The 17,086-nt window shown below is 43.0% G+C and overlaps 1 protein-coding gene across 7 annotated transcripts in view; it reads left to right on the forward strand.

Annotated features, from left to right (window-relative positions):
* Runx1 (RUNX family transcription factor 1) overlaps positions 1-17,086 on the forward strand; it is a 226,898-nt gene that overhangs the window by 118,867 nt on the left and 90,945 nt on the right. For 4 of the 7 annotated variants that reach the window (XM_027929366.2, XM_027929370.2, XM_071615068.1 and 1 more), the window contains one exon: positions 13,295-13,333. The exons of the other annotated variants lie outside the window; for them this stretch is intronic. In XM_027929366.2, coding sequence (XP_027785167.1) covers positions 13,295-13,333 — 39 coding nt within the window. The remainder of the gene's footprint in view (positions 1-13,294; positions 13,334-17,086) is intronic. 7 annotated transcript variants of the gene reach the window in all.

Consider the following 17,086-nt stretch of genomic DNA (forward strand, 5'->3'; position numbering starts at 1 on the left):
ACCCTGCTCTAAATAAACTAGAAAATAGGGCTGGGGATGGGGCTCACTAGTTAAGTGTCCCTGAGTTCAATCCCCAGTACCAACAATGAGAAAACAATAATTTACACTCCAGGGACCCCAGATTAGTTACTGTTTGGAAATGAGATTGGAAAAGCCAAATCATCTCTCAGAGCCTCCTTCTCCCTCTACAAAATGAATAGTTGCGTGGAGTGTTCGCTGGGACTCTTTATTACCTCTTGAACAAAATGATTTGATGCTCTTCTGTAGAAGGGTGGCCTTCAAAACAGCTCTGCTCTGATTTATTTCATAATAGTGCTTTCCCTTGGATGACCATTGAATCGGGCTCTGCTCCTAAACGTGTTTCAGCAGCTATGATTTAATTTGGTCTTCTTAAGAATTCCACGGTTTTAGACTGGCAAAGGAGGAAACTGAGGCCGAGGAAGGTCAGGAGGCCTCTGGAGCCACAGAGAGTTAGCCCACCAAGCCATGTGACTCGGGACAAAATGAGTACTAAGAAAAAAAGGACATGGTAGGCAAGAGTCTTGCAAACTTTTTTGAAAAATAAGCAACAGTCAGAAGTAAATTGCCATCGTTCAAATTGCCATCAGTCAACAGGCAGCCTGAGGAAGCCGTACTTCTCCTTACCATGTGTGAAACTATCTTGCAGTTATTTGGTGGTTCTGTTTCTTCTTCTCCTTCTCTTTTGTTATTAGTGTTAATTAATCGCCAACAAATACGTCACAAGCTGTGCTTTAGAAGTGACTCTCCAGAAACGTCACATGACAGCCTCCTTCTGTTTTTTTCTAAATTGACCCAAGTGATGGACTGTGGAGACCTTGACCTGCAGGGATTGTGTGCTGCGTTGGTTTTCTCACCCTGTCCAGGGCCTCTTGGGGCTGCACACTCGGAAGCTCTGTCCTTAGAGTCAAGCTTTGCACCAAAGAGGCACATGACCCTCCTGGCTGACTTTGAGTACGCCATCAAGTCCTAATAAATAATGAATACTAATGACAGCGTTGAGACACCTACCTGCATTGTCCTCCCACTAAAGTCAGAGGGAGAATCAGGGCTGTTCCCTAAAACTGGCATATGGCTCTCTAAATAAAGAGCTTTAATGCATTTTATATTTAAACCATAAGGCCATGGGCTCAAACCCAAATTGAGTTGGGCTCTGCTCCTTAAGTACCATTCTGGAAAAGTCATTGAAATATTTATCCCTCTATCTGAGTTCTGTGTTCCTTCTTTCTTTGCACCATACCTGCAAGAGCTGGCCTGTTGGCAAAGCCCCTTCACCCCCAGAGGGGCTGCCTCCAGAAGCAAAAGTCATCCTCTAAAGTCCTTGTTATAAAACTTCTTGAAAGAGTTATATGAAAAACATTTTTTTAAATGTACACAATTCGAAGATCATCTGCTTTTTTTTATATGAAAAACATTTTTAAAAATGTACACAATTCGAAGATAATCTGCTCTTTGTATCGGGGTCAAAGGATTACTTTCAGGTTCTCTCCAACTTGGTCTTGAGGACGTTAATAGGTCCTCACTTAATGAATTTAGCAGGAGGACTAAATGGGATAATGGAAGGGAAGGCCTTGCCACATTGCCTGGAGCTCAGAGTAGCTCAGAAAATGTGAGTGACCTTTATTATTTGTCCACTAAAATGTGCTCAGTCATCAAAACACTATCAGCCCATAGTCTTCCAATTTTGAGATTCCATAGCTTCCTATTTTCATAAACTAGGGACCCCTGATGAATTCCCAAATGTCAAATGATCCAGTTGCTTCATGAACCCCGAAATCTATCAAATTCCAGCATAACCAAGATCCAGTGCATCCATGACCTGCTGCTCTGCTACCCAGGCTCTTCCTGAGATGTAAATTATGTCCTCCACCTGTTAAGCCCATCCTGTGTACACTTACGTAAGATTTCTTAAAAAAAAAAAAAAAATTGAAAAGAACCATAGTTACTTTTGAAGATTCAAGAATTTACCTCAGAGGGGGATTTAGCTTTTTTCAGGGAGACCAAATCCCCTTCCCTTTTGTTCATTGCAAATAAACAGACCTCCAACAGAGACAAGCTCTGCCTTCACTGGTTGCTACTGAGGAGTTATTTAAGGGATATGGACTTTGGACTTCAACATTCCAAAATCTTAAAGATCAATAAAGAGAGGATGTTTTTACTATAGGAGTTTTTATTTTTAGGTTCTTGGGGTTGTGGGGGGGACTACTTAATAAGCTGCAGACTTGAGGTGACCCTGCATTTTCTAGACATCTCTCCACACTGCTTTTTTTATTATTTTTTTATTTTTAAAGATTCAGATATTTCAAGCTAAATAAAACCAAGGAAATTTTCCATGTTTTCCATATTCATTCTCTATAACCTGGGAAGTGGTGTGTTTCTTGTGTTATTATAACTTTCTTGTTTATATTTGAATTTCCTACTTCTATGCATAAAAATTCAAGAGCACTTTTAAATATAAAGATGATCAGCATAAAAATAAAAGTCTGAATAAAGAGGCTTTTATTTTGCTACTTACCTTAAGGCAGGATCATGTTTTCACTACAGGAATGTCTTTTGGGGAGAATATGATGAATCTATAGGTTTATCCTGATTAGGAGGGGGAAAAAAAAAAAACATAAAAGTAAAAACAAAACCCACCTGTGGCGTTGTTCCTTCTTCTTCCTGGAAACAAAGGGGTTAACTGAAGTCTTAATCCACTTCCACTGTAATTGGGCAGTGTAGGAGGGAAATCATTTCAGTAACGAAATGAAAATTGCTAGCCTATATATGCCTGAGGCAAAAAGAAAAGAAATGAATTCTCTGGTGAGCTGGGGTAGTGAGGGGAAGAGAATGTCCATCCTGCCTTTCACTTCGTGTCACTGTTCCGTTTGTCTGTGTTAAATAATGATGCCCGGGGCAGAGAGTGAATTAGGAGAAGGGGTCTGCGCAGGCCTCAGAGAGTGAGCCCACCACCCACTTTGTAGGTACCCACTGCCCGTCCTGTCATCCTGCTAGGCTGGGAGCTGGCCCTTCTGACTGCGTGGCTCCAATGGCCTGGGTGTGGTATTTGCAGAGCAACTGCAGACCTTTTCCTCTCTCCTTAGAAGTCCTCTCCATCATGTGGTGGCTTCGGTATAAAAGAGAGTTCTTGGCTTAAAGAGAGTGATTCCTCTTTGAGAAACCATACAATTTCTCCTATGGAAAGACTTGACCTAGAATATGTTTCTCTCAAACAGGGCATGCTCCTCCCTAAACTGAAAACTTGACAATTACAGAACTGTTTAACATGAATGCTTTAAAAATATTCTTAAAAATTCCCATTTATAGAAATATTTACTTCAGATCCTTCTTAGAATCTTATGAGTACGATATTAACCCATAATACATTTGAAATTCCCCTCAAAATGGGAATCTTCGTGTGCATTTGAATTGTTTAGGTAATTACTGAAGCAGGAAAAAATGGGAGAGTGGTATAGCCACAAAGTATGAGCACACTCCTTGGTCAGTGGTTCTCGTAGAAATGAGCGAGAATTCATTTTGGGGCTCATTTGTGGTCATGTGTGGTCAAACATCTGTCCCTTTGCTATTGCTATTTTTAAAAACCTACCTACTCTGCAAAAACATATAATAACATTCCTCAAATATTATTTTGTACTGCATTATGTTTAAAATTTGTGGGTGATGTCTGTGTAAAACTTTCATTATGCATGGAAGTATAAGTTGAAAAATAGGTATCAGAAAATATCTATTTTCAGAAATCTTTCTTTAATTTGAAAAACAATTCTTTTCACTCTTCTTCTTTTTCAGGAAAAGGTAGACCCTAGAAAATTAACACCAGTTACTCATTCAAAAAGGTAGCAAAATTTCCTTAACATTTTCCTTAACATTTCCTTAACATAGGCGATAGATTTAAATGGCAGAATATTCTTAAGGAAATCTTATTTTGAAAAGTTTAAATCTGACTTAACCATTGTCTACTTGAGAAATAGACAATACTGTTTTGTTAAAAGTGTCCAAAAATGTTAACTGTTCCATTTCATTGTATGGGGCATTATTCATAAAATGGGATTATTTCTTGAACATCAATCATATAATACTATTAGTATAATCTGAAAATATGTAACCATTCTCATGTCTATTGTTGACAATTTTTATGAAATTTTCAAAAGGTAACTATATAGAGACTAGAATTATTAGTTCTGCTGCTGCTAGGTTTTTTTCAGTTTTTTAAATTTTTTAATTTTATACAGCAACATGACATTTTAAAGCTTTTATGGATCATGATAATTCCATGATCCTGCAAGAAAACAGGGCAAGGGCAACTTTAGCTCAAAGTTGACTTTCCAAATTGGAAAATAGCAGGATTAATATGAAAGTATTTGCTTTCTTGCCTGAGTGCTTGTGGAATATTCTAAGGCAGACATTTATAATATATTATTTAACTGAGCAATATAGATATCTCACAGTTTAGCTACACTTCTTACTCCTGATTCTTGAGTAGAATTCTTGTATGCAAAATAGGCAATTTAGCTCCAAAGATTTATCTTAATTTTTTAAATTCCTTTTCTAAGGAATTCTGCTGTATGTGTGGGGCAGTCTTATATGAAATCACATATAGAAAAATATTTATCTCAATATAAAGTGCCAATCTGAAGTACTAATAGTACTACTAATAATGAATAATTTCAAAACTGTTTATTTTAAAGAAAGTAGACTGTGTTGTACCTCCCTATTATTTTAAAGCTATTATTCTGTAATATAATAGTGAAACTTTACTAATTGGGCTAACAGAGAAAGAAGAATTAGTGAAAAAGCTGATTTTTAAATTTCTAATGGTTGTAATAATAAATTATTACAGGTAACATATACCTGTATGTTTTGTTCTATACTTAATCCATATGTAAGCTACAGAACACCACAATAATGCAGTTTTACTATTCTCCAGAAGATATAAAAGCTAAGTTATTTGTTTGTTACTTATTTGTGTTTGAAATCACATTTCCTTGGGCCTGCTTGAAAAGAATGGAAAATGTTATATGAAAGGAGAGAAACGCTGGAAAATGATAGTCATTAAAATGTATTATATTGAGTTGGTTCTGTGTTAATCCCAATCCTCCTCTCTATGGCTAATAGTTCAAGAGCCATTTAAAATGACTCAGTTATTTTTAAACATAAATGTTATTTAAGGGGAAAAAAAACATACCTTCCTATTTCATAAATACCCAAATGAAAGAGAAAAGGTAAATTACAAAATAAACTATTTAATTTTGGGAGGAGAATTTTTTTTTTTTTGTGAGATGGTCATAGGAAAAATAAGATGACCCTGTTTATTTATTCATACATTCATTCATTGGTTTCTTAGGAAACCTAGAAATAAATATTGGTTTTGTTTCAAATTCATTGTGGTTAAAATGGCTTTAAATATACTAACTAAAATGCCTAAAATAAAGCAGGCTGTAATAGCATTAGTTGTTTTATAGGCCCTGCTTTCATCATCCAGCAGCATGCCTTACTGGCCTCAGAGTGCTCAAGTAGAGAATCAGAGTCATGGTCAAGTCCCTAAACTTACCTCCCTGTTCCTCAAGTCCAGGTGATTTTTGAGAGGCCCCCTAACACATGGGTATTTCCCCATAATGCTTAGAGGAGGGTAGCATTCAAAGAGGAGACAGTTTCAGGCAGAAACTGAGTTCTCAGTATAGGCTTCAAACCCACCTTCCATGGCTAATGGTGCAGGAGAGAATGAGGAGAAGGGTCCACACTGTTTCTAGGGTCCATGCATCGGCCCTTGACTTCACAGTCCACTGGAAGGACTAAAGGATGGCAACAAGTATGCAGCTCAAAAGACACAGCGGGCCCCTGGGGGCTCCCAGCAGCCAGCCCCTCCGGGAGATGAGGCCTGGGGTTTCTATGACAGACCTTGGCTTTGTCTTCTGAGGACAGGAGGATGTGAGTACAAGTTGCCTCATTGCACTGAACTATTGCTGAAGTTTAACTGATGGATTGCTAACACATTGGCGTGTTGAGTGGCTCTTGGAAAAATCTACATGCCATATTTTCAAAGGAAATCTGTTTGTAGGGATTCCTATTTGAGAATGAGTTTCTTTAGCTGCTCAGCAACTTTTAAATTGTGACCTATGAAAACAGAACCTTTATTTCTAGGCTGTATTGCTGATATTTAAGAAACCATTGGATGGATTTCATAGAATACTAGTGTTGTAGGAAAAGAAAGGGACAAGAGACGCTTTTGATAATTTTTTTGAGAGTTCAAAGAAACCAGGGTAGTAGTTTACAGGCTGAGTCATCCATCCATGGTTACCAAGTGCCAAAGGGAAAGAAGAGCTGTGGCTCACCAGGGGCTGTGGAGTGCACTGGGGTGTTGAGACTGGTTAGTAGCCTGGGCAATCCAGTCGCTGCCATGTATGTGTGTGTGTGTGGTGTGTGTGAGTGTGTGTGTGTGAGTGTGTGAGTGTGTGTGTGTGTGTGTATGTGTGTGTGTGTTTCTGCCTTTGAGTCAACCAAGTGATGCTATAGTAAAAATTCTGAACTTCATTTCAGGATAGCTCGATATGAGCCAAGGAAGGTGCACGTTTTAATGGTCTTCACTGGTAGCAGGTTAGAAACAGGGGTCTAGCAGAACAGTAGCAGAATTGTTCTTCAGGCGGAATTGTGCATTGAGTATCCCTGCAGAGTTGCACTGACCAATATGATAGCCTCTAACTGCAAGTGACTGCTGAGCCCTGCACTCTGGCTAACCCAATTGAGATGCACTGTAAATATGAAGAACACACAGGGTTTGGAAGATGTAATAAAAAAAGATGTAAAATATTTCACCAATAATTTTTACCTTGATGATATGTTCCAGTGACACTGTTTTGAATAGACTAGGCTGAATAAAACATAATTAAAATGAATTTCATCCATTTCTTCTTACTTAAAAAAGGTAAGAAAGTGTGGCTTCTGGGAAATTTTAAGTTAGATACATATATTATATTTCTATCAGATGGTGCTGTTCTAGGATAAGAAACAATGCCCACCTGGTTTAAAGACAAAATATTAGACTATGAACCACCTTGCAAGGTGGTTTAGAGTGCTGGTTACAACTTAGGCACTCTCGTGGCAAACTGTAAATGGAGTTTGGGTTCAAAATGTCCAGTTACTGAATCTTTGTTTCCTCCTTTGTGTCTGTAGACCTCCTTGCTGGAGGGTGAAGTGGGGTAATGTGTGGAGAGCGTTCAGGGGAAGGCCTGACAGAAAAACACTAAGAGACAACTTCCATTGTCATAGTTGGCTTAGCTCACGCTGCTATAACAGAACACCATAGACTGGGTGACCTAAATAACAAGCCTTCACTTCTGACACTTCTGGAGGCTGGGAAGTCAGAGATCAGGGTGCCAGCACCATTGGGCCCTGAAGAGAGTGCCTTCTTCCTGGCTTGCTGATGACTATCTTCTTGCTCTGTCCTCGCATGTCCTGGAGAGATTGAGAGAGGGATCTCTCTCCTAATAAGGGCGCTGGTCCCACCACAAGGACCCAACTTCCCCACCTCATGTTAACCTCCGTGCTTCTCTCAGGTGCCTTTCTTGATGTCATCACATTGGGAATTAGGGCTTTAACGTGAATCTTGAGGGGGATACAAATATTACCCATTTACAATTAGCTTAAAAAGTCCAATCCAAGATGACTTCACTGTCAATCTACGTTGCTATCTATGAAAAACTTTTAAAACTTCCTGCCTAAAAGTCTGTGCTAGGCGTGACTTTTGCTGGAGACCAAGCTGCGTGCTGAGGACTTGCCAAGCTGGGAGTGTCTTGGACCAGCCGTCATAGATGTAGAGCTGGGAGCTTTGGGGAACTGCAGGAATCTCAGCCCCCTCCTCAGACCTGCTAAGTCAGAATTTATAGTGACTGAGACCCCCAGGGCCTCTGATATGGGGGCTTCAATTTATGCATTGGTGCCAGCAAATCTAAAGATAAGTCGGACACAGCCTCATGGATGAGGCATTGAAAATCCAGTGGTCATGTTTATGTATAGGTGAGAGTGGATCAGAAGAGAATAAGACAACTGTATAAATGGACTTTGGAGGCACCAGATGAAAGGTTCCCCTGCTCCTAATCAAGTGTGAGATGGACAAAGGAATACACACATGGACATGATCAAAATATCAACTTTTTCACTTATAGACATTCTAGAGCTTTAGGCATGAGACTTCCTACCATTGAGCCTCAGAAATATGCAGACTCACTCACTGATACACAGGTAGTGTCACCCAAAACAACAGGAAGGAGGAAGAGTATGCTCAGTGTGTTAGTTTTCTACTGTTATGCAATTGCAAGTTATAAAATTTAAAGGTTCAAACAATACCTATTTTTGAACTCACAGCTCTGTAGGTTAGAAGGGATCAGCCAAGTGGAGTTCTTATCTCAAGGCTTTAGGGGAAAACCCATATGCAAGTGGGGATTGGCATGTGCAGTTCCTCAGAGCTATTGGACGGTGCCCGTGTTTCCTTGCTGGCTAGCTGCCAGGGGCTCACCCTCAGCATCGAAGGACTGTTTTCCTATACTGACTGCCCCTTCCGGGAATAGACGTCACCTCTGACCCAATCAGAAATGCTCTCCATTATCAACAGTCTCCCTGGATGAGGCTAGGCTTCCTGGGCTGATCTCCCTGTAGCTTGACTCAAAACCTATGCTTACATAGGAAATAGCCCTCTTTTCCAAGGACCATAGCCAGAGCATAATAGCTCATCATCATACTCACAGGGATTAGGGTAGGAATCTCAGAGGTTCCATTTGGTAGGATTCTTCTTCAAATTTTTTTTTTCTGTTTTCAAAGTTACTAACCAAGCAATTCAATCTTTTATGATAGAGGATGAATAAGAGTGTGGAAAGGGGCCCAGAGTTTTACACTAAATAATGTTGTTCTGAAAAAAAACAAAAAAAAACTCTGTCATTGCCTCTGACCAAGCCCACATCCCAATATAATGCAAGGCCTAAAACCCAAAGTATAGTTCAAGAGTGATTCAGAAGATGCAGAAGCCCCGGTGAAGCTTGTGGCTGGTCTCTGAGAGGGAGGCAGAGCTGAGAGCCCTGACATCCTCTTCCAGGACAAGGAGGGGAGGGGGCCTTCCCCCTGCAGGATGCTCTGAGCTGCACTGGATTTGGGTGGCAAGGCTGGCAGAGCCGGGGTGTGGCAGGTGACTCCGGAAGTCCCATGTGAGATGAGTGGGAACCCTTTGAAAGAGATCTTCATAAGAAATCAGGCAAGAGGTCAGAAAATCGGAACCAAAATGATGGCAATAGGGGGACAAATTAATCAAGCAAAGAAAACTAGTTGGCAACAGATTGGATGAAGTCAAAGATAAATCCATGGATTCCAGTCTGGAAATGGGGTGAAGCTAGTGCAATGGGGGAACCACAGGAAGACCCGGTTGAGGTGGGGGCTGATGACCTTGCTCTTTGTTCAGTAAAACTCTCCCACCCGCACCGCTGATCCTGTTCTTTCCCGCCTTCTGCACTCAGCTGGGTTTCTTCTCTTCCACCAGCCCCTCTCCCCCCTCCCTGCACCCCACTGGCTCTCCCCACGGCTGTCTCTGTGCTCCACAGTTGGCTGCTCTGCTCCTCTGCCTCTCTCTGGCCCAGCTGTGGTCACGCTGCCAACACACAGACACACAGACCCAACAGGATCTTTTCAGTCCTCTTCTTCAGAACCTTTCTCTGGTCTTTGGGACATGGCTTTCCTCTGCAGACTCCCATCTCTTTAGGTTCTAGGGCCCATTCTCTCCTCTTCCCTTCCCAGCTCAGTCTCCTTGGTCCATCCCTCTTCCTGTGCTCATCTTTGGAAGGACCCCAGAGCCCCTTCATGCTCTCTTCTCCCTGGACATGTTCTTTGTGGAATATAAAGTTGTCCCAGAAATTCTGAGGATGATCCGCTCGATATTTCCACATGAGACCGCTCCATGGGTTTCTGACTGCTTTTGCCACCAGCAGCACCTCTAGTTCCGCTAAAGATGAATCCTGATGTTGACCTCCAGGCCCACCCTCATTTGTCCTTCTCTGCTGCGGCTAGTGGCCAGGAAGTGGGTGAACTTTGCCTCTTCCACCTTCAGCCTTCCTGTCCCTCCTCTGCTTCTGCCTTAACTCAGATCCTCAAGATCCCTACACAGCTCCCTTGATTCTCATTTCTGCCTGCTCCAGTTCATGAAGCCACCTTTGACAGGCTTATTTTCTGAAAGGTGTACTCATTAATTTGCTGTGTGCATGGCATCTCTAGAATCATGGCCCTCATGCTGAAGTTCACATTTCCTCAGGCTGGGTAAGCTGCCCATTATCTATATGTTCAGATTCTCTGTGAGCCGCCACCCTCTGCCCTCCCTAGCCTGATCTCAAGCATTCGCTCCAACTGCACTGGAGCTGACGGGCTTAAGATGCTCCTTCTGCCCTGGAGAGCCTTCTCCCATCCTACCGTCCCCTCCCCAAACTCTTCCTCCATCCCTCTACACCACCTACAAATCTACCCAACCTGCAAAGGTCAAATCAGGCACCACCTCTACTAAAAAAAAAAAAAAAAAAAAGTCTCTGCTGAGCCTGTCAGGTGGTACTGGGCCCTCTTCTTCCTGTGTCTCTTCCCACCGGCTCCCTGTGCCCTGCACATGAGTCTGTTAGCAGCTATGGCACCTCTTTGCTGCCATCTCTTTACACTTTGTCACCAGTGAGCCTAGCACCCTGCCTGGCACATAAGAACCACTGGAGAAATGCTCAAGGAGGAAAATCAAATGCTTCATATTCTGGAAAAGGCTCAAAGTTGCCTGCTGGGATGAATGGAGGTCAGAAAAGACTAGAAAGCCATTTTATATTTATTATGCATTTTAAATCATCTCAGTCAAATGACCCTTGACCTGCTCCCCAAGCCCTCTAGATGACCCGAAATTATGTCAGGATGTGACTCCTAAATATTTGATATTTGCATGGTAAAAATTTCAGAAATACTTTCTGATAAAGACCATGCATAACACACCATAGGATAAAAATGAAAGATGAGATCAGAGTTAATTTTTCCCAACTCTGCAAGGGATACCCATAAAAATACACAGTTGTGGTCAAAAGAAACATAGCTCATCATTCATGCGAACCCATAAGTGCATGAGTGTGTGATGGGAGTGTGTGTGTGTGTGTGTGTGTGTGTGTGTAGAGGTCAAGAATGAAGTGACCTTGGGCAACTTTCCTGAATTCTCAAGGGGAGGTTCCTGATCTGTAAAATGAGAGGGAAATGGTTTTGCAAGGATTCAACTGGGCGAGGCATGTGATCACTTTCAGTGGTAATGGCAAGAGGATGAGCCTGCCAGATTCCACCTCCACTGTCACGGACCCACAAACCTCTCCTCTCCTGCAATTCAGGTTTAAGTTAGCGCTTTTCACATCTCTGTGGGCAAATCCTTTCAAATCCCCACATATTCTACCTCACCTGCACCCCGTGCCTGCTGAGTTCTCAAGGCGAAAAAGTGTTTAAGAGGTAACATGCATACCTTTCAAAAGCCTCTTGCTTTTGCCTTTAAGGTTAAAGAACAAAAATCTTGGCTTTTCTGTCCAAATAGCAGGTGTGTGTATGAACCTTGTTTTCCACTCTCCTGCAGCTTCTCAGCCTTAGACATGGAGAGGCTTCTCGGGGTCTCTCCAGAGAACTTCCAGGGTGCCTGGTTCTGCTGGGTCTCCAGCATAAATCCTGCTGTCTGAAATCCCCCATGTACCTCTGTGCTGTTAAAACTGAGTTTACCTGCTTTGGGGTACACTGGTTATTTCTTACCTTGTCATTCATAATTAGTGCAAATGATTCTGTCCCTGCCCTGTTCTTTAAGAAAATCTTTATGGAGTCATTTTATGTACTTGTAAACCATGATCTTTTTAAAATTTTTGTGTTAAGGAAGCTCTTTTGAGACTATACATATTTAAGTCCTTTAATCTTTCATTATAGAGCAGTCCTTCAGAAGCTCTAATTATTTTATTTGCTCTTTTTACTTTGGCAAAAATATACAACTAAGGAGCTGCACATCTTGTTCTCCTCCCTATTTAAACAGCGTCTGGAAATCTGAAATAATTACCTCCTTATTTTTAATGTTTTTAAAAGTCATATTATACTAATATTGTAGAGTGGGGTTCAAAGCTTTAGGTCTGCAGTATTTGAAATGCTCTAATCCTAAGGCTTTAAAAAGTAGCATTTTCTTAATATGTGTTGGGTGCTGATTATTATCAATACCCAAGGCTGATAGGGTAATTTTTAATTACAATATTACCTGTAAGTATTCAAGGGAAAGAGAATAGCTTTATATGACTTAGTTTCAGGTACTTCCCTAGAGCCGTCTATGCAGCAGCATGTAGTAAGTACTTTCTTTTTTTTTTTTTAATTGGTTGTTCAAAACATTACAAAGCTCTTGACATATCATATTTCATACATTAGATTCAAGTGGGTTATGAACTCCCATTTTTACCCCAAATACAGATTGCAGAATCACATCGGTTACACATCCACATTTTTACATAATGCCATATTAGTAACTGTTGTATTCTTTCTATTTGGAAATTATCGTATGACAATTATTTACAATAATAATTGATATCACCTGTTATTTCAAGAGTAGTTTCAATGTAAACAAACTTCCTTTCTAGATAAAGAAAGAGAAGGAAAACAAGAAAGGGAGACTATTTCTAAAACATCTTGTCATTGGAAGTAAATGATTATAATATCTATCTACCAGCTTACTCCTTTTAGAAGACAGATTCTAAATTGTTTATTTTCATTGCTTTAAAGGATGCTATTTTTTTTTTTATTTAGCCTCTGCTTGGTTACAGATTTTAAAGTGTTCTTACATTCAGTTAGAATTTGGTTTTAATTTCACCTTGAATTCTGATTCATTTCTATACCTTCCTGGTGTATTTTTTTATCTTTATTATTAAATCATATAAAGAGCTTAAAGGGAAAAGGTCTAAAACACACATTCAGTATTAGCAGGCAATGGGATGAATGACACATAAAATCATGTGCCTATGACAGTTTATTTTTTATTTGTTGATATGCTGTTTTTAGTTTTGTGCCAAATATGCTGGATATATTTGGACAATGGTGTGAAAAACCTCCAGTACTAGAAAGTATGAGAAGCCATGAACTAACAACAACAAAAAATAATTCAGTAGAAATTGTTTTTAAACGTGCTGTTATTATATTTAAATTAAATTTCATTAACTGTCAGTTGGTTGCAAGTATATTCATATGACTATTTTTATTTTCCTACTTTCTATTATTTCAGAATGCGTACATGGAATGAATCCTTCTAGAGATGTTCACGGTATGTTAAATTTTAAATGATATTTTTTATAAAAAGGCATATTCACCTATGCATATACATGATTTTATGTTTATATATGAAACATTATATAATTTTAACAAATAATTAAAGCTTTTTTTGCTGATTCCATTATACTTAAAAGCATTTCTCTGTATTGCAGATGTCATACCATATAAAATATTTCAATAAAACCTTAAATGCTACCTTCAGTTCTATGGCATTTACCACTTGTACATTCTGCTGTTATTAAATGACTATACGACTCTCTAAAAAATAAAGCTTAGCTTCTATCTCCTATAACCCAGTTTATTACTTCTGTTATAGCTGTGGTAATGCAAAATTTTATAAGGGTAAAATGTTTACTAAGCACCCCTAAATTTACAAAAGATTAATTTAAAATATTCTCAGTTTGCTACTTGTGAGGTACACAAGTGATTTATGAAGTTAAAGTGAGATAATCACACATTAACCACAGCATTCCAGGGACTTCTTCACACAGGGGAAGGATACAGTGTAAGAAAAAGAAATCTCATCCCCCCAGTAATTAAATTTCAAAAGTGAAATAACCTCAAAGTCACTTCTGGGGGAAAAAAAGCTTGATTGAATTTCAATATTCAAAACTGAACAGTGAGAAAAGCAGGTTTTGTGGACATATATGTTACTATTTGTCAGAATAGTTCCTTATCCCTATGACATTATTTCCAACTGCAGCAATTTGGTCCAGAACCAATACAGGATACATTCTCTAATTTAAAGAAGAAGAAGAAGAAGAAAAGAATAAAAATAGGAATAGAAACAATTCTTTCAGAAATAGTACATTTTTTTAGAAATCTAATCTTGGAAATATCACAATGATTTTAAGAGAATTGTTGAGATTCCAATCCCACTTTTAAACTCATTTTATCTTGGAAAAGGTTTCGAAAAAGCAAAAATACAAAAACATTCAGATGTTTTCTGAGACCACCTAAAGTCGTGGAAAGAAAATGTCAATGAACTGTTATTGTTCTCCAGTGAAATCGTCGTCTTCCAGATAATCAACTACTTCTTAATTCACTGTGGAAACTTACATTTCATTCCTGTTTGGACATGTTCAAATATCCCCCCTGCAACAAATTCAGAAGAATTTCATATAGCATCCTCCCAATACATCACTGCGTCTCATTTTTTTCATTTATATTAGTAAATTTTTGTATTATTCTGGGTAGCACTGGGATTGAGCTTGGTAATGTTTCCTTTCTCTCTTGGAGATACAAAGGAAAGGAAATTCTATATTGTCGTTGAAATGAGCGCTCTCGGTGGAAAGGAATTCCTCATTTTCTACTCGGTGTTACAGTACTTTTTAAACTCGGTAAAAAGCCCTTCGACTAAAGGATCCCAGGTACCCATTAGTGGAGCCCCAAGCTGCCCCGCTTGTCATTCATTTTAGTTCCTCTATAAGGAAGGGGCGGTGTTTTTTTGTTTGTTTCTAGTTTTTTTCAAGTGTGCACCGCGCAGCGCATTCACCAGCCGCACAGGTCGGAGGAAGCCCACAAGTCAGGCGGCCCGATCTAGAAGCTTTCGTTGCTATTATCTTCCTCTGGCTCGGAACTTAGGGTTTATGGGTTGAAACTCAGTTGAGCAGCACCCAGGGAACTGCCCTAGAAAGTTAAACTAGGTGCTGTAACTTACTTTCCTTGTGAAAGGGAACTTGGCTTTCCCCGCGGACACCCAGCCAGGGTCCCCACCCGCAGTCCCTCGCGAGGTTTAGGGTTTTAGGCAAAGGGCCAAGTCCAGAGGAGCCTCCTTTGACCTCTGAGAGGCAGATTACTCCTGAATCAGCTCCTTACGTGGAATCGCAGCCCACTTTTGTCTCTGCCACAATCTTGCTCATCCCTGTCCCTCGGGTTCCCTGGGGATGCACTTGTCGGTGGCCCCCAGAGCCCTCGGGCGGCTCTTGGGGAGCGCATTTGAGCCGAGCCCAGGAGAACAGGTTCCACTAGCCCCGAACTCGCCTCTAGAGCTGGCAGTGTCTGCGCCGGGTCACCACGAAAGGATGGCCCCAGGCAGGAGAGCGGCAGCGGGAGGCGGCAGCAAAGCGAGTGTGTGGCCTCACGCAGCCGAGGCGGAGTGTCAGAGAATGGACATTCGGGCTTTAACAACTGAAATAAGGTTTCTTCAAAAAATCATTTAGAAAGAAGAACGCAGAGCATTTTTCTTCCCGAGACCCCAGACCCAATTAAACAAAGAAAATGTAGTTCGGTGCTGGCAGTGTCCCTGTTTTTCAGGCGCAAAAAAGTTAGGGGATGGCCCACGTTGGGGAGAAATGCAGAAAGCTGGGGTAGGCGAGGCCCGGGACTGGAGAGTGCGACTCTACCCAGGCACCCGAGTCACCTGGAGCATCTAGGGTCCCGGGTGAGCCGACAGAGGTGACCAGGCGGAGGGCCTTCGGGAAAACACAGGACTCAGCAGAGTCTGGGCAGCAGGGACCCCGGCCCCGCGGGTTCCCAGCCAGGTCAGCTGAGCCGCTTGCCTAGGGCCGCTGAGGCGAGACGCGGCCGCTCAAGTTGTCTCCGGCGGCCGTTTCTCCCTAAACCCAAGTTCTTACGAGGGCGACCCGAAGGCCGCGAGGCAGAACCGCAGAGCTCCCGCCGTCGGGGCGCTCTGGGTGCACTGCGCTGCTGCCCCGAGCTCCGGGCGTCGAGCGAGGGCCGCTGCTGCCCCCTGGCGTCCGCCCCGAGCCAGAGACCCGCCGCGCCTCGCGAAGGCCTCCCTGGCGCCCAGCGCAGCTAGCCGTCCTCTCCAGGCCTGGGGCTAGGGAAGCGGCCCGGGCGCCCGGGAAACACCTCGGCGCCCGACGCGGCCTCCTCCTCCGTCAGGCCCCAGAGGCAGCACCCAGCACCCTAGCCGCATGTCCGCGAGGGGAGGGAGGTGACCCGCGGGGACGAGTGAGGGACCCCCGGAGCGGGGGAGTTCCTGTTGTTGAGGGACTCGGCCTTGTCATGGGGAGGGGTGAGGAGCTCGATGGCGCGGTTGAGAGCCCTCGGAGGATGAAGGGTCCCCGAAGGAATTGGGGGTCGGGGAAGGAAGGGAGCAGCCTCGCCAGATGCGGGGCGGGGCGCGGGAGTGGGCAGCGCGCCGGACCAGGGGCGGGTCCTTTAAGCTCCGCGAAAATGCCCGCGGCGCCGCGGGGACGGGCCTAGGGGGAAGTTCCCTGCCGCGCGCAGAGCCGGGTGGGTTCAACACCCCGCCGCGGGAGCGCGGGGCGGGGAGGAGCGGGGGCCGTTTCCGGGGAGCAGAAGGGTGGTTCTGGGGCGGCCCCTGCTGCGAGCGGACAGCCGCTGGGCCCCGCGGCAGGCTTTCTCCCGGCCCTGGGGGAGCCGAGGCTCCGGGAGCCAGCGAGCGGAGGCTTTCAACTTTCTTTCCGGCCTCGGGTTCTTTGGGGTCTCTTACGACCCGACTCCTCTGCTGGCCGCTAGCACTCAGCCAGAGTGAGGCGCGCTAGGAGCCGAGCCGGACGCGGCCGAAAACACTAATAAAGGAAAACGCTGAACACACAGCAGTCGGGTGGTGGAGCATCGTCAGGTCTTAATAAACGGATCAGCGTCTTTCGCTGTAGCTGACAACCAGGCCTTGGGGGTCCCGGGCCCTCCGGCCCCCTTGCGGCCGACTCCCACCCCTGCCCGGGAAGCGGAGCTTTGGCCGTGGGCGGCTTCCCAGAGCTGGGACCGGCCCCGGAGCCTCGCGGCGGCAGCTGTGTTTCCCAGGCACGCCAGG

The sequence above is a fragment of the Marmota flaviventris genome, chromosome 8 (assembly GCF_047511675.1).
Source record: "Marmota flaviventris isolate mMarFla1 chromosome 8, mMarFla1.hap1, whole genome shotgun sequence".
Classification (NCBI taxonomy): Eukaryota; Metazoa; Chordata; class Mammalia; order Rodentia; family Sciuridae; genus Marmota; species Marmota flaviventris.